Genomic DNA, 23810 nt, shown 5'->3' on the forward strand with positions numbered 1-23810 from the left:
CCTGGACATTGGTGGGGTGTGTTTGGAAGCAGATAGCCTTGACATTCTCCTGGCCTCCAGCAATGTGGCCTTTTAGTCACCAGGCCAGCACATTTCTTTTTTTCCCAGGCTTTTCATGACGGGGCTTTATTTTTGCAGCTGTTTTTATAGTCTGCTTCTGGACTGAGGTCTTTTTCAACAAATATTGTTAGGGTGTTCAGTGGCTGCTTTTAACGGATTAATTTGTTTTTACATTTATTAGTTTATTAAAGTATTTATGCCTGTCTTTTCCTCTTGGCTCATATTATATTTATCTGTTTGCTTCATTATAACACGCCTTTCTTCCCACTTGGCACCCAAAGCAGCCTACGTCATTTTCCTCTCCTCCATTTTATCTGTTCAACAGCAACCCTGTGAGGTAGGTTGACTGGCCCAGGGTCACCCAGAAAGCTTCCATGGTCAAGTGGGGATTGGAACCCAGGTCTCCTAGATCCTAGTCCAGTATTCTAACCACTGCCTCACAATGGTTCTCTCTATAGTGATGATTTGTGGTGTTTTTATTATTTTTTTAAACAATTGTAAGTCACCTCAAGTCGCACTCCGGAGGGATGGTGTATGTGTGGTACGTGCCTTTAAATAGCTTCTGACTTATGGTGGCCCTGTGAACTAATGATCTCCAGTTGCCCTATGGGTTAAGGTACTATTTGTCCCATTTAAAAAAAAATGTGGAGCTCAAGAGTTAAGTTGGCAAGGACTATAGAGAGAGACTTTGACACACTTACAAGACTGTTTAAAAAGTGAGTTCCATCCCAAGGAACTCACAGTCTAAATGGGGGAAAGAAAAGCAGAATTCTTAGCAAGAGAGTCAAAGCAGATGCGCCCTTCTAAAACTTGCATGAAGTTTCAGTTGCCGTTGTTGTGAATGTGCGTTTACAGACACAGGAGAGGTGTGGGAATGAAGACTTTGGGCAAAGGAAGTGGGCCTTGAGCCCAAAATCTCCCAGCCTTACTTGAGCTCCTCCAGGGAGCTGCTGGAAACTGGGAGCCAGCTTGATTAAGAGCAGTGGTTAAGAGCAGTGGACTTTAATCTGAAGAGCCGGGTTTGATTCCCCACTCCTTCACACGAAGCCTGCTGGTTGGGTGACCTTGGGTTAGTCACAGTTCTCTCAGAGCTCTCTCAGCCCCATCTACCTCACAGGATGTCTGTGGTGAGGAGAGGAAGCAAAGGTGATTGTAAGCTGCTCTACGAAAACTTTAGGTAGCGAAGGGCGGGCTATAAAACCTACTTTTCTTCTTAATTTCCAGGTGCATGGGGCCTGATGCAGGGAGAGTGGGTTTAAGCCTCCCCCTACCCCACCCCCCCAACCTGAAAAAGTTGCTTTTTTGTCTCTTTGGGGAAACCTGTGTATGGTGGAAAGTGCTGTCAATTCACAACCATTGTATGGTAACCCTGGAAGGGTTTTTAAAGCAAAAACAAACTGAGGTGGTTTGCCATTGCCTGCCCAGCCAAGTACTGACCAGGGCTGACCCTGCTTAGCTTTCAGGTGGGGCTGGCCTGGGCTGTCCAGGCCAGGGCAAAGTGGGTATACTGGTTTGTTGTAGGTAAATTTTCCTCAGTCCGTCAATCAGCGACTTACAGGGGCCATTTTTTTTGCTGGGAAAACTGCATGAATGGGTGGCTTTGAGAACCCTTTTCCTGCGCATGTACACCTGGCTGACAGGAGATGAGGAAGATCCATAAATGATATATCATGTGTAGGGTAGCCAGGTCTCCTGCTATAGAGGAGACCTCCTAGCAGCGCTTTTTTTGTAGCAGGAACTCCTTTGCATATTAGGGCACATCCCCCTGATGTAGCCGATTCTTCAAGAGCTTACAGGGCTCTTCTTATAGGGTCTACTGTAAGCTCCAGGAGAAATGGCTACATCAGGGGGATGTGGCCTAATATGCAAAGGAGTTCCTGCTACAAAAAAGCCCCCTGCCTCCTAGTAATTGCTTCATGTGTGGTTAAATGGGGCACACTTGCATGTGAGATTTCTTCTGGTAAAAAAGTGGAAGTGACGTCATCACATTAGGGCAATTCTCTAGGATTCAGTAAAACTCTATGGTTTGGGGGCCAGTTTTAGAGCAGCATCCCTATGTGATTGTGTCACTTCTGGCGCAAAACATGTGCCTTTCCCTGCCCCCCAGGTTCTCCTGACAGCTTGCTAATCATGTAGTTAGAGACCCTCCAAGGCACCAGCAACTGACCTCCAGTCTGGATTTAAGTGTGGCTGCCGGGTGATTCGAGCTAGACTCTCACCCAGTATAGGTCTTATATTTGTGTTGCAAATGTAATGCACAGCAAACACAAAGCTCTGGTTTGGGGTTTGAGTCCTGGGGGGCGTTCCAGTGCGTGTCTATGTTTGCAAGGAATCTCAGCAACAGAGGACCTCAGCGGGAGAGAGTCTCTCGCAGAGAAAGAGCAGAATTGTCACAGACGGAGCGCATGGGGGAGAGAGAGAAGGTTATGGCAGGCGGTAGGCAGGGAGCCAGTGATTTTCCTTGGGAAGAACTGATCCAGAGCAGGAGGAGAGAGGGCTTGATTAGATAAAGCGAACAGAAGGACACAGAATTCACACGCCAGTTTTCTTTGCAGAAGAGACTGTGGAGTTTTGTCTTCCCAGAACTGACTGCGACACAATCCCGCCGTAGTTGTCTGCGGAGACCAAACTCAGCCCAGAGTCGATGGCTCTGTTAATTTGTCTTTCAGCGATCTGCAGAGCCTGTTTGGCCAGCAGTTCTGTTGCAGGGATGGGCTAGCTGCAGCCTTGCATGGACTGCGCTCTTCTTCACACACACACGCACACCCCGTTAGAATCCCCATAGCCCCTCCCCTGGGTGTGGGGTTTATAAAGCAATTTTCCAAATGTGTAAAACTCAGGATCTCTCAACAGTTAAGGCGTAGCTGATCCAGCTGTAAATGATCCAGAAATGCAACTGTTGTGTAAGAACATAAAGGAGCCGCCTTTGCTGGATCAGAGCTGGTTCTTTTTTTTTTGCAGGAACTTTAGCAAATTTGCAGGCACCAGGAGGTCCCTCTGAAATTGACCGGCAGCCCCGCCCTCCCCACATTTGGGTCACTCCTGTCCTATAGTACCTATGGTACCTTCAGCTTGGGGTGGGTTGAGTGGGGAAAATATGGGCTGTCTTAAACCTTAGAGACATCTAGACTGACCCATTCTGGGACGATCAGCTGGATCGCATCAAAGGTGGAAATCCACATGAGGTGTGGTTCCATAATTATCCTTCCCATCTCTTTGTTATTTGGCAGAATACAGGCACGTTGCGGAGTGGCGGGGGGAGGGATCTACATTAAAAGGGAGAGAGCCCTGTGGGGAGGAATGGGGTTATTTAACTCTTTCTCCTCATGCTGTTTTCCCACAAAAAAACCCTGCTGCTACCCTCTCAGCTTCTTTTAAGGAAAATGAGAGAAAGGACAAACACCATACAGTTTCCCTGGTATGGATGAAAGAATCGTAGAGTTGGAAGGGACCTCCAAGGTCATCTAGTCCGACCCCCTGCACAATGCAGGAAACTCACAACAAATATTTCCCCCTAAATTCATAGGAGCCTCATTGCTGTCAGACGGCCATCTAGCCTCTGTTTAAAAACCTCAAAGGAAGGAGAGCCCACCACCTGCGGAGGAAGCCTGTTCCACTGAGGAACCGCTCTAAGTTCTTCCTAATGTTGAGCTGGAAACTCTTATGATTTAATTTAATTTAATTTCTGCTCCTACCTTCTGGGGCAAACAACTCCACACCATCCTCTATACTATAGGACAGCGCTTCAAGTACTTGAAGATGGTGATCATATCACCTCTCAGCAGCCTCCTCTCCAGGCTAAACATGCCCAACTCCTTCAACCTTTCTTCATAGGGCTTAGTCTCCAGACCCCTCACCATCCTTGTCAAAGTTCAGGTGTGGTGATTTTCAGCAGGAAAATGGCATGAGGGGAATAAATGAGATAGCTTCCCACCCCCACCCCTGATCCTGGTCTCCACCTTTGAAATGTGCCCTCAGTGGCTGTTATCTGTTAAAAAGTCACTGAGGAAAATAATTGGGTAGGTAAATTTATCCCTAACCTGGATGGTTCAGGCTAGCCAGGTTGTCAGATCTCGGAAACTGAGCAGTGTCAGCTTAGGTTAGTGCTTGGATGGGAGACCACCAAGAAAATCCAGAATCACTACACTGAGGCAGGCAATGGCAAACCACTGTTCCTCTTGCCCTGAAAACCCTACCGGGTTACCATAGTCAGCTGCAAATTAATGGCTCTTTCCATCTCCACCATCAGTTAAGCATCTTAAGCTAAAACACAAATGCATTAGAACTTATGTCAGCTGAACAACTGACATTTTTATTACACACTGACCCACACACCCTTCCCTGTCTTGTCGCCTTGATCCTGCTATTGTGTGGGCTCCAGAATTTTGGGGTACCTTTGCAAGGGGTCCTCAGTAGCAAAGAATCCTCCCTTGACTTGGGAGATATAGGAGGATCCTCTTGGATCATCCACAACTTGGGATGAAGTGCTCTTCATTGGCTTGTGGGGGGGGGGGGGCATCTGGCCCGGCCTCACTGACTTCTGGAGAGGCACCAGTCCTGTCCAGACTGCTAAATCCAAGATGATTCTTAAAGAGGGAAAACTGGAGCTGCACGGCTGAGAGATGGCTGCTGGGGTCACTTTGGATTTTCCCAAGAAGTGCAGATTTCAGAAGAGCCGGTGGCTGAGAACCTCTTTGTGTGGGTCACCTGGTAGCCAAAGCGTTCCCTCTTCCCTGGATGACCCAACTGTGTATATCTCCACAGTCTTATTTTCAGTTTCAATATGTTTTCAGTTTACAAGACCGGAGCAAAGCTATCAATTATAGAATGTATTGGAGATCGTTATTTCATAGAGTTGCCATGAGTGGGAAGTGACTTGAGGGCACGTAATACTCACATATCTATTCTGGGGTTCCCCAAGATACGTTGGAAGACAGACATCTTGAGGCAGATGATTTGTCTTGGGGCTTTTTTTGTAGCAGGAACTCCTTTTCATATGAGGCCACACATCCCTGATGTAGCCAGTCCTCCTGGGGCTTACAGTAAGTCCTGCACTAAGAGCCCTATAAGCTCTTGGAGGATTGGCTACATCAGGGGTGTTGACCTAACATGCAAAGGAGTTCCTGCTACAAAAAAAGCCCCGGTCTTGGTTTTCTTGAAAACCTCCCAGATTGTTTACCGGCCTTCACTTCTGTGTTGGTATCTCACTGCGTAGCTTGGCAGCCACAACATATGGCAGGTGTTTTCCTTGCTTCGTCTCGGTTGGCTGATCTGATTCTCGCTGTGAGGAGCCGGATGCTGACTGCTCGGGGTCACCTAGAAGAGCATGGCAGGCCTGTCCTTTCTCAGACCCAGATGGCAGAGCCCCATGTTTATGTGGTAGTAAAGGTTCTTTGCATCCTGAACATCCCCAGGTTCAATCCCATTCTTCCCACTGTTGACCAGGAGCGGTTTGTGCCGGGGCAAAGCGGACAGCAGGTTTGACCAAATAGATGGTAGTTTCCTGTATTTGAAGGGGTTGTGGAAAGTGTGCCAGGATGCATGTGTTCAAGGTTTTCTGGGTTTAGTCTCTGGCAGTTCTGTTGGGCGAAAAAGTTTTGCAGAACATTTTGTGGAAAATGTTCCCCATGTTATACTTTTGTGGAAAATGCCCTGCCCTGCATATGATAATATCGTCTTTATCTGTAATTGTCAGGGCTGTTGCACCACAAATCAGTCATGCTGGACGGGCTAAATTTGGGATGTGATGTAAGGTCAAACTCTAGTGGTTGTACTTGGTCTATTTACCTTCTTTTGTTAACATTATTTAAACTTTTCTAACATTATTTAAATAGCCTGATACTTTACTTAACTCTGAATTTGAAATCTTCCCTGGAAAACCCACATCACTGGTCCCCAGCATCTTAATTTAACAAATCTTAGTATTTTTCCTACATATTGCAAGTCCTGGTATTTGTTAGTGGACAGCATGAGGACCTTGTATCAGATGGTGACGGCTATAAGCATAGGCAGCTTCAAGAGGGGTTGGATAAACATATGGAGCAGAGATCCATCAGTGGTTATTTGCCAAAAGGTATACAGAGAACACTTTGTCTGGGGCAGTGATGCTCTGTGTTCTTGGTACTTTGGGGGCAAGAGTGGGAGGAGGGCTTCTGGAGTTCTGGCCCTGCTGGTGGACCTCCTGATGGCACCAGGCCAACGCCATGCTGGGAATTATTAGGAAGGGGATTGAAAACAAATCAGCCAGTATCATAATGCCCCTGTATAAATCGATGGTGCGGTCTCATTTGGAATACTGTGTGCAATTCTGGTCACCGCACCTCAAAAAGGATATTATAGCATTGGAAAAAGTCCAGAAAAGGACAACTAGAATGATTAAAGGGTTGGAACACTTACCCTACGAAGAAAGGTTAAAATGCTTGGGGCTCTTTAGCTTGGAGAAACGTCGACTGCGGGGTGACATGATAGAGGTTTACAAGATAATGCATGGGATGGAGAAAGTAGAGGAAGAAGTACTTTTCTCCCTTTCTCACAGTACAAGAACTCGTGGGCATTTGATGAAATTGCTGAGCTGTCAGATTAAAACAGATACAAGGAAGTACTTCTTCACCCAAAGGGTGATTAACATGTGGAATTCACTGCCACAGGAGGTGGTGGCAGCTACAAGCATAGACAGCTTCAAGAGGGGTTTAGATAAAAATATGGAGCAGAGGTCCATCAGTGGCTATTAGCCACTGTGTGTGTGTGTGTATAATTTTTTTTTTGGCCACTGTGTGACACAGAGTGTTGGACTGGATGGGCCATTGGCCTGATCCAACATGGCTTCTCTTATGTTCACCTGGTATTTGGCCACATGTGACACAGAGTGTTGGACTGGATGGGTCATTGGCCTGTTCCAACGTGGCTTCTCTTATGTTCTTATGTGCTGTAGGAATTTTAGGCTGGCACTTTACCACTTGTGACATTATGGGAGAATGGGCTTCAGCCTCCCCTTGGTGCCATTTTTACAGTCTCAGTATACCCCATAGAGCCACTGTTTTGTTTTGAGTGTTATTTGCAGAAAATTATGTATAGCTGCATAAGTTGTGTGATTTCACAGTGGGGCTAATAGCAGCTCCACAGGTGTCTGGAAGATGCAAAAATAGTGCATGAGGGAAAACTGAAAGTGTTTCCCCTTGTGCGGCACCCTTGTGAGCAGAAAGGGGCCAGCATGCACGAAACTTCCATCACACATCTGATGCATAATTATGAGCCACGAGAAGAGCCACGCTGGATCAGACCAAAAGACTGTCAAATCCCTCATTCTGTTGTTCATGCAGCATCCAACTAGCTGCCTCTAGGAAGTCCACGAGCAACAGCATCCTTCCACCTGTGCTCCCCAGGAAGCATGCAAAGTCCTTGTCTTGGCTGCCAACAAACCTGAGGACTTTGCAGTGTTTTAAGGTGTTGGGAAAATCTTTTCTCAGGCTGGAACCCTGCAAGATCTCTCAGCAGACAAGAGTAAGATTGCTGACTGAGACATCTTCATATGTTCATCTGAATGAAGACTGCCTCTTAGGAATCTGGAACTTTGACCCATATCCAGGGAAATGGGCAAGAGCTGCTGCTTTGTACATTTGTAGATGTTTGCCTCTCATCTTCGCACTTGGCAGCTGGATACTCGGACCTATATCCGCTCTCGATGCTAACCACAAAGCAGGTTTTCTGTCATCGTCTCCCTGCACAACTCTTGGCTTCCCCGCTGCCTGCTTCCAATTCATAAGAGTGCCTGCACTCCACACACAGACACCAGCTGATCCTTTGCTGGCTCACTCCAGCAATGCCAGGAAATGGGATGACTCGCCTTTGGCTGGGCCTTATCACCCCAACGTTCGCCTGTCAGCCGCTCATCACTTGGCGGCTTCCGATGCTGATCATACCCAGAGGAGGGATAGACAGCTGGTTCGGTGCGTCAAGGGCCAGGCTGAAAAGGTATCACCAACTTGAGGGGAAATGCTAGTTTGCCCTGTCTGCATTTGCATCATTTGCCTCTGTGATTTCCACCCCACCCTTTTTTTTTCCTTGCAGAATTATTCATAATAGTGAGATATTAACATGAGTTAAAATAAGCGTAGAATGAGTCTGAGAGAACCAGTTTTTAAACAATATTGCTTTTGAGATAATGTGGATCTTTTAAAATGCATATACGTTCTTTCTTTGTTATAGTCACAATGAGCTTTTCAGTGTGTTCTTCAGTGCAGTGTTCAAAAAATGTCACAAGTTAATTGGGTATTGATCATCCTTTCTCCCCAGAGGATTTGGGATCCGTAGTGTAGTGTCCCTTGGTGCAGAGTGGTAAAGCTGCAGTACTGCAGTCTGAGCTCCCTGCTCACAACCTGAGTTCAATCCCAGCGGGAGGTGGGTTCGGGTAGCTGGCTCCAGGTTGACTCAGTCTTTCATCCTTCCGAGGTCGGTAAAATGAGTACCCAGCTTGCTAGGGGGAAAGTGTAGATGACTGGGGAAGGCAATGGCAAACAACCCCGTAAAAAAGTCTGCTGTGAAAATGCTGTGAAAGCAGCGTCACCCCAGAGTCGGAAACAACTGGTGCTTGTAATGGTTAGGAGGTCTTGTCGTAATGGTTAGGAGGCCTTGAACACATCCCCTTAAGAAACATCTATCAAACTACAGTTTCCAGGATTCTTGGTGGGGGGAGCTGTGGCAGTTAAACCAGTATAGAACAGTTATAAGTTTTATAGTGCGGCTCTCCTGAAATCCTCTTTCATCCCTCAGTAAGTGCTCTGAGGAGTTTCCCCCTAGATTCCAACCCACAGGGTTGAACTATGTATTAAATGGAAGATGAATAACTGGATCTCCCAGTTTTTTAAAAAGGTTTAAAAGTAACCAGTGAAGAAGGGGGTTAAATTGAGACCATGTTGGGTGGGATTTAACCTTTTTCTCCTCCACCGGTATCGTTTTCCTAATTGCTTTCCCTTCTCCCTCACAAACTGATAGAGAATTTTTTTTAAAATGGGATATAGGTATGTTTCCCAATTGAGGCTAGTCAGCTGTGTGGGTGGTGATTTCTACCAGGAAAATGGTGGTGAGGGAAATGGTTACAGTTCCTCCCTCTTTAGCCCTACATAAGAGAAGCCATGTTGGATCAGGCCAATGGCCCATCCAGTCCAACACTCTGTGTCACACAGTGGCCAAAAAAAAATTATACACACACACACACACTGTGGCTAATAGCCACTGATGGACCTCTGCTCCATATTTTTATCCAATCCCCTCTTGAAGCTGGCTATGCTTGTAGCCGCAACCACCTCCTGTGGCAGTGAATTCCACATGTTAATCACCCTTTTATCCGTTTTAACCTGTCTGCTCAGCAATTTCATCGAATGCCCATGAGTTCTTGTATTGTGAGAAAGGGAGAAAAGTACTTCTTTCTCTACTTTCTCCATCCCATGCATTATCTTGTAAACCTCTATCATGTCACCCCACAGGCGCCGTTTCTCCAAGCTAAAGAGCCCCAAGCATTTCAACCTTTCTTCATAGGGAAAGTGTTCCAACCCTTTAATCATTCTAGTTGCCCTTTTCTGCACTTTCTCCAATGCTATAATATCCTTTTTGAGGTGAGGCGACCAGAACTGCACACAGTACTCCAAATGAGACCACACCATCATATATTTATACAGGGGCATTATGATACTGGCTGATTTGTTATCAATTCCCTTCTTAATAATTCCCAGCATGGCGTTGGCCTTTTTTATTGCAATCGCACACTGTCTTGACATTTTCAGTGAGTTATCTACCACGACCCCAAGATCTCTCTCTTGGTCAGTCTCTGCCAGTTCACGCCCCATCAACTTGTATTTGTAGCTGGGATTCTTGGCCCCAATGTGCATTACTTTGCACATGGCCACATTGAACCTCATCTGCCACGTTGACGCCCACTCACCCAGCCTCAACAGATCCCTTTGGAGTGCCTCACAATCCTCTCTGGTTCTCACCACCCTGAACAATTTAGTGTCATCCGCAAACTTGGCCACTTCACTGCTCACTCCCAACTCTAAATCATTTATGAACAAGTTAAAGAGCATGGGACCCAGTACCGAGCCCTGCGGCACCCCACTGCTTACCGTCCTCCACTGTGAAGACTGCCCATTTATACTCACTCTCTGCTTCCTATTAATCAGCCAGTTTTTGATCCACAAGAGGACCTGTCCTTTTACTCCATGACTCTCGAGCTTTCTAAGGAGCCTTTGATGAGGAACTTTATCAAAAGCTTTCTGGAAGTCAAGGTAAACAACATCTATCGGGTCTCCTTTGTCCACATGTTTGTTCACCCCCTCAAAGAAATGCAACAGGTTAGTGAGGCAAGATCTTCCCTTACAGAACCCATGCTGAGTCTTCCTCAATAACTCGTGTTCATCACTGTGCCTACTCATTCTGTCCTTGATAATGCTTTCTACCAACTTTCCCGGTATTGAAGTCAGACTGACTGGCCCTGCCCCGAATTGGGCACCACAGCAGCTTCGGTTTATGAGCCAGTGTGGTATAATGGTTGGGGTGTCATAAGAAGGCCTAGGAGATGCTTGTTCGAATTCCTGTTCTGCCATGGAAGGTGACTGAACTTCGGCCAGTCACACATTCTTAGCCTAGTCTACTTATCGGGGTTGTTGTGATAATAAAATGGGGAGAATGTTGCAAGCCACTTCAGGGACCCCTCTGGAGAGAACGGCAGGAGTATAAAATAATGAATTTTTAACATTCTGTTGGGAGATCCAGTCACAGATCTCCTACGTGAATGTATCATTCAGCCCTAATTCTCCAAACACCAAGTCGAGTTGAGGCCATACTAGTAGTATCTTGAACACACTGGGAAAAGCCCCAAACAATCTGGTAATGTTAGTGTCAGATCTTCAGGCAGGAGGAGTGTGGGGTTAGCAGCCACTTTTTTGGGGGTGGGGGGAATGCATATTACCAGCTGCAGGGCTTCTTAATGATCTGCATATCTCACGTGTCTGTCATTAACCTAATTCGAGTGGGATTTTAATGAATGCAGCAGATGCCAAAGCGGAGCTGTCAGGCAGGTTGGTCTGAACGCTGTGGTGTCAGTATGAGTTGAGGCGCATAAAGGATTGCTCTGGATCTTGGCGACGTATGCACTGCACGATTAATAAAAAAAACAACCACCACAACCCCTCTGGAATTACCACTGGGTCTTCCAGGTGGGGAACTAAATCAGATAAAGGAATGGTTTGCGTGTCAGACTTTGGCTGCCTGAAGACATGCATTTCAGCCAAAGCCAGACTATCTGGGGAGTGTTCAGAAGAAAATAGCTGGGGATTAATGCCCGCCTGGTCCCAGACATGAATCAAAGGATCTAACTAGTTGATGCTCAGAGGATGTTTGAGCAGTTTCTCAGTTATTATTTTTTTGAAAGTAGAAAACAACCAAGGGGAGGCTGATAGTTTGAGCGAGGAACTCTGCATGGTTTGTGTGTGTGTGTGTGTGTTAATAACCTCCTTTTTGTCTGCTCATGCTTCTATAATAGAACACAAGTTTTGCCTTGTTACTTTCCATACTTGGAAAAACAGTTGCTTGACTTCAGTTGCGATGGCAAAGTGGTAACATTGCATTTATGTGTGTGTGATTACATAACCCTTTATCGGGGTTCAAAACCTTGTTCTTAGAGGCCCATATCTGTTGTTTCTGGTGCAGTGTGGTGACTTGGACTTGTCATTTGAGAGATCCCAGACTCAGGTGGTCTCACACAAGCCTCTCTTGTTTGTTTAGTGTATTTGTATTCCACTTTTCTCTCCAAGGGGTGGGGGGACCCAGAGCCTGAAAGCTTGGAAGGGGAGCCTTCTGATTTCCAAGCAGATCTTCTCTCTCCCCGCTAGCTACAGTCAGTTTGGTGTAGTGGTTAAGTGCGCGGACTTTCATCTGGGAGAACAACTGGGTTTGATTCCCCACTCCTCCACATGCACCTTCTGATGTGACCTTGAGTCAATCACAAGTTCTCTCAAGGCTGTTCTGCTCAAGAGCAGTTCTGTGAGAGCACTCTCAACCCCATCTACCTCACAGGTTGTCTGTTGTGGGGAGGGGAAGGGATAAAGAAGAAGATACTGGATTTATATCCTGTTCTATACTCTGAATCTCGGAGTCTCAGAGCGGTCACAATCTCCTTTACCTTCCACCCTTCAACAGACGCTCTGTGAGGTAGGTGGGGTGAGAGAGCTCTCACAGCAGCTGCCCTTTCAAGGACAGCTCTACAAGAGCTATGGCTGACCCAAGGCCATTTCAGCAGGTGCAAGTGGAGGAGTGGGGAATCAAACCTGGTTCTCCCAGATAAGAGTCTGCACACTTAACCACTACACCAAACTGGGAAAGGAGATTTGTAAGTGACTCTGAGACTTCTTTGGCTAGCAAGGGGCGGAGTATAAATCCCATCTCCTCCTCTTCTTTTCCTCAGTTCTAAGCTCTGATCCTTTGATAAAGAGATGCCAACTGGCCAAGTGCCCACAGTCCCACTTGTGCCTCTGGGGGAAAGCCCAGACCTTAAATACCCTTGTACTGAGGGTATTTACAACAAGATGTAAACTCAGCTGTCACTGACTAGCACTGACTAGCATTCCCCATTTCCTCTTTCAGCCTACTGGACTACCTTACGGGGCTGTTGTAGGGATTACAGTTAAGAGAAGGTAGTGCAAAATGTTGTGAACATTGAAGAGAGGTTAGGGGTTTTTATTAGGCAGGATGGTGACAAAAGGGTTGTAACTAAATATCAATCTGACAGCCTTTGTTTCCTTTCACTTTGCAAACAAAATGTGGACCTTGCTTTCAAATCTGTTTTCTTGTGCAGCTCCCAAATGCTTTCAATGGCAACTAGTTCTCTTTTCTCCCCTTTATTTCTTATTAGATAATACGTTCCATTGCCCTGTTCTGAAAGTGGACACCAATAAGCTTTAACTGATGTTTCGACATGACATGACAGCACTCACCCTTGTAGTGTCACATGGTTGCATACTTCTCTGCAGTGCCGGATTAAACCCTATGGAGGCCCCTAGGCAGTCAAAATCTTGGGGGCCCCCTTGCAAATTATCTCAGAGTTGAAGCACCTACTCCGCTGCTCATGGCCCCCACTGCAGCCTGCAGGCACCTTCTCCAAAGCCCCTTTGACAAAGCTGCGGGGGAAAGCCAGAGAGAGGCAAACTTGGCAACAATGCCAGCAGCCGCCACACCGGGCAAGTCGGCTCAGTTGCTGACTGTGTGTGCAGGCTGGGAGGGCTGCAAGAAAGGGGGAAAACCGGGGTGGGGGTGGGGTGGGGATAGCCAGCCTGGGGCCCCTAAAAGTATGGAGACCCATAGGCCAGTGCCTTCTTGGCCTAATTGTTAATCCGTCTCTGCTTCTCTGGCTTTGTGGGAAACCATCTTTTCTCATGGCGGGGGAATCTTTTCCAGCTCTGCTAGCAGAAATCTTTCCAGTGAGGGTGGGCGGGATTGAACCTCGGATGTGCATGCAGACCAAGGGCTCCGATGCTATTACAATGTGAAAATATAAGAACAACTAGATTAGAACAACAGTAACACTTTGGAGAAAAGAGTCAAAGGTCCCTTTGTCAGAGCTTTAACTCTCAAAAGCTCATGCCCTAAAATCCTATTGTTCTCTAAGGTGCTACTGGATTCAAATCTAGCTGTTCTACTGAAGATCAACTATGTTCAGAAATAAATTCATCTTGATCTGCCCGCTTTGTACTTTTTATAAAATTCTGTCTTATCCCTCTAGTTTTGGGTCAGAGGCAGAGAATGGTCTTTCCCATCACCTCCTTCCTAAGATCCTTCAAGTAGAGTCATCAGGATTTGAGCCTGGAACCTTCTGCATGCAAGGCATTGTGCAGGGGTGTTGGACTAGATCAGGGGTGGCCAAACTGTGGCTCTTTCATACATTTTGTGTGACTCTTGAAGCCCCCACTGCCTTGGAGAAGGCATTAGTCTCTTTAACTCACTTATCCAAGCCAAGCCAGCCAGTGGCTTGGAGAAGGCATTTAAAGCTAAAAGTTGCTTTCTTTCTACCTCCCCCTCATCTATTTTCCTTCCTTCCTTCCCACCTGCTTTCAAACTTCTGACATTCATGTCTTGCGGATCTCAAACATTTGACATTTATTCTATGTGGCTCTTATGTTAAGCAAGTTTGGCCACCCCTGGATTAGATGAACCTTTGAGGTCCCTTCCAACTCTCTGTTTCTAAGGTGAGTGCTCTATCTCTGGGCCACGGCCTCTCTGTCTTCAATCAACAAAATAAGGTAGAGACACTGGAGTCAGTCTTTGCTTTGCACCAACTGTGCACTTCCCCCCCCTCCCCCAGCAGATGTCTCCTGTGTGTACCCACGCACCCAGCTCTCTGGAGGGCCCCAACCCATAGATTAGAAGTTTTGCTTTCAGCTCTCTTGTTCCTTCCTGTTTTGTTAGAGAAACCACAGCAGTTAGCGCTGGCAACCCTGAAACCCTAGTACTCGCTTATTTGCCTGGCACATCTTCAGATCCTGCTTCTGTCCCAGACAGTGCAGTGTTGCAAAGCATGCTTTTATCTTAACAGACAACTTCCCCTTCTGTGCCTTCCTCCCCTTTTCTTTTACAGCTACCAAGTTAGCACCCACGGGCCCCTCAGTCTTCCTCCGAGTTCCCAGCTGCCGTCCACCAACTACCAACCATGAAACCTGGCCAGTCTTCCTGTCTTTTGGGGTTCTTCCTTGTATTCGCTGCTCTCCTGGCCGCAGATCTGATGCCAAGGGTGACCATCCGGAGCGGTAAGTAACCCAAAAAGGGATGGAGTCTGTGGCAAACAGGGAGGCACGGCCAGTAATCTCATACAGGTTCAGGAGGGCAAGATACAGAATGAGCTATTAGTATCCTTGATGGTCCTTCTGCTGGGGCAGAAATTGGTACTGGCTGAAGAACGCAGGCATCCTAAGAACTTCAAATTTGTGTTCCCCGTGGCCACACAGATAGGTTGGAAATTGTTCCATTCTGGAGCATGCAACCAGAAGCGCAGTGGTTATCCAGGGGAGCATAGGTCCCCTCTAAGCTGAGTTAGTGTGAGCTAGCTCACAGTTTTTTAGCTTCCAGCTCACAAATTTTTGTCTTAGCTCAGGAATGATGGCCCCAGAGCAAACTAATGTATGCAGTAGCCAAATTGCTCAAATCTTTAATGCCAGTAGCTCCCAAAGTAGAATTTTTACTCACAAGACTCCACGGCTTAAAGAGAGCATTGGTCCACATGCACCTTTAGACACCCCTGCTGACATATTTGCTGAAAGATAGCACAATCCATCAGTGGAAGGAGCTGAGAGTCTTGGATTCTCCTCCTTTCCATTCACTCCAGCAGTCCCTTCTGACTGCAGGAAAGTGGAATCCAGAGTTTGTGGAACCCATGCAGGCTAATAGCCATGTGGGTCAGAGGGCTGCTTTGAAGAAGGGAAAGGTGTTGAAATTGCCCACATCTTTGTGCCCCCACCCCATCCCCAGCAGACCTGCACTTACAGAAGAAGCAGGGAAAAGGTAATTTTGCTCCCTTCCCATTCCTTGGTGCTGTCTCTCCATCCCTCTCCCAAAATGTATGTATATATCTGTGTGAGTACTGCAACCCTGGTAGAGTCAGAAGGGACTGCTGGGGAGAGTGAGATACAAGTAAAGTCCCAGGATCTTGCACCCACAGATAGCTGAATCTCATGAAAGACATAAAGCTGCCTTCTGCTGAATCCAACCTTTGGTCTGTAAAGATCAGTATTGTGTACTCAGACTGGCAGCAGCTCTCCAGGGTCTCAGGCCGAGGTCTTCCACATCATCTCCTACCTGGTCCTTTTAACTGGAGATGCCAAAGATTGAACCTGGGACCTTCTGCGTGCTATGCAGAGGCTCTGCCACTGAACCACAGCTCCTCCGACCCAGCATGGAACCAGTACAACTGTGTTTTGTCAGGTCAGCAATAGGAGGCCCAGACTCTGCCCTTTCCTCACCTACCCCTCTTTGCACCTTATGCTTGCAATGCTCTCTTAAGATCCTTCTGCCTCTCTTTCTCCAACCTCATTTTTGAGCAAAACTTGCCATTCCTGTGAAGCATTGGCATGAATCCTGCTTTGAATGGAAATAACCCCCGTACCATATCCTTCAACCACTTCTGCACCCTCTGTTGCCTCCAACTTAATGATGAAGTTGGTATTGTAAACTCCTCAGGGCAGGGGGCCTCATTTTTGTAGGGTGTCTATTCCATATGGCACTGGGGTAAACAGCTAATAATACTTGCCTGATTTTGCCAGGTCTATTGTGGCACCACTTTAATAAGACGGGATTTTCAAAGCTCCATCCCTGAACATATGAAGCTGCCTTATACTGAATCAGACCTTTGGTCCATCAAAGTCAGTATTGTCTTCTCAGACTGGCAGCGACTCTCCAGGTTCTCAAGCTGAGGTTTTTCACACCTATTTGCCTGGACCCTTTTTTGGAGATGCCAGGGATTGAACCTGGGACCTTCTGCTTCCCAAGCAGATGCTCTACCACTGAGCCACTGTCCCTCCCCTCTCAGGTTCTGCCTGCTGAGGCTCTTTTCTTTGGGGGGGGGGCGGGATGAGAGTGGAGTGGAGAGCCAGCATTTTAAAAAAATAATCAAAACCTGGAAAGCCTTCCCTTTCCTGATTGCAAGAAATCAACCCTGCGGTTAGCAAAAAGAATATTTTGTGTTTATGTAACTTTCAAGCACACTTCACATGCATTAGCTGTGTAATCTTTGTAAAGTAGATTTGCTTTATTATCCCTCTATTTTAGATGGAGGTGTGGGGAGGATGGGAGGTTGACACCAAAAGCAGGATTCAAACCAGGGCCTGTCTGATTTGACACTTGACATATTAGCGGTTGAGCTACTTAGCTGAATGGAAGCTGGGCAATTCACAACAACCTCATAAGAGCATAAGAGAAGCCATGTTGGATCACGCCAATGGCCCATCCAGTCCAACACTCTGTGTCACACAGCAGCCAAAGAAACCAAGTGCCATCAGGAGGTCCACCAGTGGGGCTAGGCCACTAGAAGCCCTCCCTCTGTTGCCCCCCCCCCCCAATGCACCAAGAATACAGAGCATTGCTGCCCCAGACAGAGAGTTCCATCTATACCCTGTGGCTAATAGCCACTGATGGACCTCTGCTCCATATGTTTATGCAATCCCCTCTTGAAGCTGTCTGAAACTTGAACTTCGTAAAGTAGGCCAATGGTAAATGTCTTGGATTGCTGATGACGGAGGAATAAGACTGAGAAAGAATGGCTGGCCAAAGACTCCCACCATGAGTTTATGGCTGAGGCCTGTAGCTCAGTATGCTTGTATGCAGAGACCTAGTTCTCCAGTGGTCCAGGGTGGGACAGTCTCAACTTCTGCGAAGCTCCCCCGTGTAGGCAGGAGCTTATCAGAAGCTGAGACCGGAACACCAAAAAGAAAGATTCATGGTAAGTGAGACACATCTTCCATTTCCCCTCCATCTACTGTCCTTTCCGTTGCCACGCTGCAGAGGTCTTGAGTCTAGCACTGCAACTACTGAACCACAACAGGCAAAACCAAGCTTTTGTGGGGTGGCTGGCTGGGGGGAGCTGCAATTTTCCTGTTGACCCAAAATAGAATCGGCACAGTAAAAGCGGTATCTTCCGGCAGTAATTATTCCAGCATCTGCTGACATACAGACAACAAACACCAGCTGCCACCTCTCCAAGCAGTTCAGCTGCCTATTGATTCTTTTCTCCCAGGTCTTTCTGCGCAGTCATTTTCTGCTTTAGAAACACAAGAATTGTTGCTCAGCTGGATCAAAAAGGCCCATCTGGTTCAGCATTCTGCCTTCAGAAATTCCACGAAAGGGGCATGAATTCAAACAATCCTCCCCTGCTGTTCTTCCCCAGGGTCTGGTATTCAGAGGTATACTGCCTCTTAACGTGGAGGTTCCATTTAGCTATCTCAACTTACGGCTTTTGTTCAGAAAACCCCTGAGCACAGAGGAGTTTCTGCATGAGTTGATTTTTTGAGCTGCACGTGGGTTTTTTGGCCACTGTGTGACACAGAGTGTTGGACTGGATGGGCCATTGGCCTGATCCAACATGGCTTCTTTTACGGTCTTATGTTCTTAAATAAAACATCTCCCCAATTCAGAAGTGTCTGTCTGTCTGTCAGTCTATCATTCTTTCTCTCTCTCTTTCTCATCTTCTGTCTGTCTGTCTATCTATCTAATCTAATCTACACACATACACATTTTCATTCAGAGGTGGAAAGATGAAAGGACATTTAGGCTGGCTTCTCAAATGTTTCCCCTGATCGCAGGAGGCAGCGTGTTAATTATAGGAGATGGATCTTATCCAGGATACGTCCCTTTAAAAACGGCTGTCAAGCCTGAAAGCCTGCATTTTAATCAAGCTGCATTTCCTTCCCTGGGCTGGGCGATTAGGCCATTTAAGAATTTTTGGCCATGATCTAATTTTCTCTTCATCCTCCGTGTGTTCGTTTCCTGCCCAGAGGATCAGAAGAGGTTCACTTCCATTTTTGTCTCTCCGCCTCCCTGCCCCAAGCCTGGTTTCCTCATTAGCAGCCCCAGCCTAAGCAGAGTCGTAACCTTTGACTTGCGCGGGCCTAGAAGGGTGTGACTCTGCTTAAGATAACGCTGTAGGGTAGGGTCAGAATGGTGACGGGCTGTGAGTTGAGTGCTTGAAGTGAATATCAGCTCTGCTGGATCAGGCCAAAAATCCATTGGTCCCCCGTTTCAGCAGTGGCCAGTCACACCCTTGCCCAAATGCTACTACCGGAACATTGAACCTATTTGTTATTTATACAGCATTGCTTATGTCTTTCCCAACAATTTAGGGGATGCAAATCGTTATTTATACAGCATTGCTTATGTCTTTCCCAACAATTCAGGGGATGCAAATCGGATCCGCCCCACTTTCAGCCAGGACGAGGTTCTGAACTTCGACACGTTCCTCCTGAGTGAAGACAGAGAGACCCTTTTTGTGGGAGCCAGAGACACCATCCTTGCCCTCAACATCAGCGATCCTTCCTCCATCAGGCTGAAGGGTTTGGTGAGTAGAATAGCTGGGCACAGCAGAGATAGAGGAGGGTGCTAGGGGAAAGGTCTGGGATCACGGGATTTAAAGCATTTCACGACCAGTGCAAGGGGACGTACTTGGAGCACCACCCCTCTCCTCATCTTCTGCTGTGCACCTCTGCTCTTTCCACAAAGGTCTGCTTTAGAAACATAAGAACTGTTGGTTAGCTGGACCAAAAAGTCCATTTGGTTCAACATTCTGCCTTCAGAGAGCAAGTTTGGTGTAGTGGTTAAGTGTGTGGACTCTTATCTGGGAGAACCGGGTTTGATTCCCCACTCCTTCACTTGCAGCTGCTGGAATGGCCTTGGGTCAGCCATAGCTCTGGCAGAGGTTGTCCTTGAAAGGGTAGCTTCTGTGAGAGCTTGCTCTGCCCCACCCACTTCACAGGGTGTCTGTTGTGTGGTGGGGGGGGAGGTAAAAGAGATTGCGAGCCACTCTGAGACTCTGAGATTCAGAGTGTAGGGCGCAGTATAAATCCAATATCATCTTGTTGTTGTTGTGGCCTCTTTTATTTAAGGCATGTTCTGCCACAATCCAGTTTTTTCAGTGGCTGTCCCATGGTTCTGGAACAGCTTCCCTGAAGAGGTTTGGTGGGGCTCCTACCCTCTTGGATTTCCAGCCAGTATGCAAAACAGCTGGCACAAAGAGCTATGGGGGCAACCTAAGCATGGGCAAAAGGGGAATACCCTGCTGGTCAGGACATAAATGTAAAAGCAAAAGCAGTACAAAATTAAAAGAAAACTGAAAAACCAAAAGTAGAAGAATCTCATAAAAACTGCACTACTGGGAACACAGAACGACCAGCCACACAAATGCAGAGAAACTTTTGCCGCTAAAAGCTCAGCATCTAAAAAAGGACAGGGACAGCTCCAGGTGAACATCTGGCAGGGGGTTCCCCAGGGGGCTCAGCCACAGAAAAGACCCCACCTCTGTCTGGCAGGTGCCTGCCTGACTTCCTAAGGCAGGATATGAGAGATTAGCCTGTGCTGCTGCTGATCTCCCCTGATGGGTGGGTTTCTGGGAGGAATGAGAGTCCTTCCAATACTGCAGCCTTAGAGACTTCCATGTCCTCCACCAGCACTTTGAGGTGTGCCTAGAAAACAGTCTGGTAGCCTGTGAAGATCTCTGAACAAAGGGCTAGAGTGATCTTGCCTGGATGTTAACTGAAGCACGAACTGTGCTTAGGAAGCGAGTCCTATAATTCTAAAGAAAAAAAGAAAACTACATAAGAAAAGCTCTGCTGGATCAGATAAAAGAGTCATCCTTTCTGTTTCTCATAGTGGCTAACTAAAGGTAAAGGCGCAAGCACCAGTCGTTTCTGACTCTGGCATGACGTCGCATCACGATGTTTTCACAGCAGACTTTTTATGGGGTGGTTTGCCATTGCCTTCCCCAGTCAGCTACACTCCCCGCCCCCCCCAGCAAACGGGGGTACTCATTTTACCAACGTTGGATGGATGAAAGGCTGAGTCAACCTTGAGCCGGCTACCTCAACCCAGCTTCTGCCAGACTCAAACAGGTCGTGAGCAGAGCTTGGACTGCAGTACTGCAGCTTTACCACTCTGCGCCATGGGGCTCCTTAGTGGCTAACTGGATGCCCCTAGAAAGGTCTACAAGTAGGGCAGAGTGGGGGAAGCCTCCCTGCTTTTGATGTCCCCCAGCAAACTGGCCTTGAGAAGCAGACTGCCTCTGCATGTGGAGGTTTCCCTTTTAGCCACCATGGTTAACATTCATTGGTTGACCTGCCCTGCATGGATTTGTCTCATTCCCTTTCACTAAGAGCGCAGAAATAAAAACAGAATGTCGAAATGAAGAAGTACCCCGCCCTCTAAAACTGCCATTTGCTTCATGAGGTGAAAAAAATTTTTTTTTTGTAGCAGGAACTCCTTTGCATATTAGGCCACACACCCTTGATGTAGTCAATCCACCTGGGGCATGGATGCAAGATATAAATTGAGGAGGGAAGATGATAGAAATCAGAACAGCACAGAGGAAAGGGTTGAACACTCAAACTCCCCAGCCCACTGCCACTGATTTATTGACTTCCTCCTACTGCTGCACTTGAGAAAGAGAGAAATTCTGATGAAGGGTATCTGACAAAGAGAACTTCGACTCTCAAAAGCATATCTCCCCCCCCCCCCCCGCCAAAATCTTGTTGGGCTCTAAGGTGCTACCAGACTTAAATCTAATAGTTTTCTGGAGATCTAATCACATTTTTTTCCTGTGCATCGCCTGCAGTTTGGCCCTGGGACAGTTAATTCAATGTGCTTCCACACCAGGACACTATATCCCACTACCAGGGCTTTTTTTTGTAGCAGCAACTCCTTTGCATATTAGGCCACACACCCCTGATATAGCCAATCCTTCTGGAGCTTGCAGTAGGCCCTGTAATAGGAGCCCTGTAAGCTCTTGGAGGATTGGCTACATCAGAGGGGTGTGGCCTAATATGCAAAAGAGTTCCTGCTACAAAAAAAGCCCTGCCCGCCAGTAATAGCAACATTGAGTGGGGTGGCAGCAAACAGGGACAACATCCACACTCCCACCACCATTGTCTTGACCCGTCCCTCTCACCCCCTATGCAATTCATCCTGGCTGGTAAAACCAGGCAAAAATAGGGGGTTGATCTTCCCTTATTAGGGCTAATTGCAGCTGGGGAAGAGAGGCAGTTGCAACTGAGAAAGTGGACGAGGTAATAGAATGAAACCCCCCAGTGCTCTGATCTGCCGCCCCCCCTCAGCTGCTTTTTAGAGTCACCGTATGTAAGATCCAGTCATTGACAATCCATGCTGTTTGGCTCACAGTTTACAAAAGTACAAGCAGATTGGTCTTCCGCATATTTTTTTACTGCACCAGCCATGGACTTTGTGAGGCCTTTTAAGGGGGGTTTAAAGTATGAAGTCTTGCTACTTTACAGGTATGACCAGAGGGTTGCCAGCAGCTGGGAGGAATTGGGCGGGGGGGGGACCAGGATGGGTTACTGGTGCGCAATGTCATTTCTGATACAAAAACAGAAGTCATTGTGTTGAGGCGACACTCTAGGAAGTGCTCAGAACTCTATGGTTGAACCATAGAATTTTGGGCAAATCACAGAGTGCCGCCCTAATGCGATCATGCTACTTCTGGTTTTGTGCCAGAATTGATGAGCTAAGAGGTCTCTTGCTATAGTGGGAGACCTGTCCCCCACCAATACAGGAGGAGCATCCCTGCAAACCCTCCCCCCCCCCCCCCAGATCCCTCAGCTGCAGCCAATAACTGGTCTCATTGGAAATGCAGATTTTAGAATTTCAGGCTAGGTTCCAGAAAGTTTGTTATGGAACATTGTAGTGCATCATGAGAGGCTGTCTCTGTTTGTCAGGGTTTTGTGTGTGTTCCTGAAGCCATTTCTCCTCATGACCTTCTCCCATTATTTTGGTGGTCCCAGACATCTAGGCAGCAACTTATGCCATGTTTCTCCCTCTCTCCAAGAACAAGATGTATTTCATCCAACAGCTCCTTTTTGCTGAAGCCTGACCCAGCTGCCCCAAGCAGACAGGCTATGGGAAGACCAGTGAACAGGGCCCAGGCCTGGCAAAGAGGAACAGGCTTGGCTCACATCCCCTTCCTAAATATAAAAGGGAGGCCTGCTTAGGCCTGAGCAGTTTCACCCTTACCAACTCTTCTCTTTTTTAGCTTCCAGAAGGACTCTTCTGGATCAGATCTGTGGTTTGTCTAATTCAGCATCCTGTTTCGCACAGTGGCCAACCAGCTATCCTCAAGGGCCCGCCAGGCCTTCCCTTCTGGTGCCTTGTAGTACTGATATTCAGAGGTTTACAGGCGCTTAATATGGAGGTTCTTTTTGAGTCACCATAGTAGCCATTGATGAACCTGCTCTCCCTGAATCTCCACGAATGATAGTGGTTTTGAATACATTCATGGGCAGTGAATTTCATAATTTAATTACTGACTGGATAAATAAATACTTCCTGTATTGTTCCTGTGGCTTTCTGTCATTGGTGGTGGGAGATGCCGTCAGGTTGCAGCCAGCTTATGGCAACCCCATAGGTTTTTCAAGTCAAAAGACGTTCAGGGGTGTTTTGCCATTGCCTGCCTCTGCACAGCAGCCCTGGACTTCCTTGGTGGTCTCCCATCCAAAGACACCCATCCCAAATCAGCTTTTGTGATCTGACGAGCTGGGGCTAGCTTGAGCCACCCAGGTTAGGACTTCTGTTGTTACCTAACATATATTGAATATAGATGTCTTATGCTATTGCTCTACTGAATTTTTATTTCCTTTATTTATACCCTGCCTTATCCCCCAGAGAGGACTCCAAAGTAGCCTACCTCATTCTCCTGTTGAGGCTGACAGAGAGTGAGACTGGCCCATGGTCAGCCACCAAGCTTCCAAGGCAGAGTGGGATTGGAATCTGGCTCTCCCACATCCTAGCCTGGCACTCTAACCACTGCACCCCAATGGCTTATGACAGTACCATTTATTACATTTTTTTTTGCCTCAAAGAAGCCATTTGGTTTCTGATTGTTGAGCTGCAAATAAATAAATGGTGCTCCTTCCCCAAGAGAGGGGCAATATGTTATAATGCAGTGGTGTCAAACATGTGGCCCGGGGGCCAAAGCAGGCCCCTGGAGGGCTCCTCTCAGG

The 23810-nt window shown here is 47.2% G+C and overlaps 1 protein-coding gene across 1 annotated transcript in view; it reads left to right on the forward strand.

The window, feature by feature from the left end:
• Positions 1-23810, forward strand: part of SEMA4A (semaphorin 4A) — a 103701-nt gene that overhangs the window by 45015 nt on the left and 34876 nt on the right. The window contains exons 3-4 of the mRNA XM_060253871.1: positions 14684-14852; positions 18987-19147. Of these exons, the coding sequence (XP_060109854.1) occupies positions 14756-14852; positions 18987-19147 (258 nt within the window). The 5' untranslated portion in view covers positions 14684-14755. The remainder of the gene's footprint in view (positions 1-14683; positions 14853-18986; positions 19148-23810) is intronic.

The sequence above is a fragment of the Heteronotia binoei genome, chromosome 1 (genome assembly GCF_032191835.1).
Source record: "Heteronotia binoei isolate CCM8104 ecotype False Entrance Well chromosome 1, APGP_CSIRO_Hbin_v1, whole genome shotgun sequence".
Lineage (NCBI taxonomy): Eukaryota > Metazoa > Chordata > Lepidosauria > Squamata > Gekkonidae > Heteronotia > Heteronotia binoei.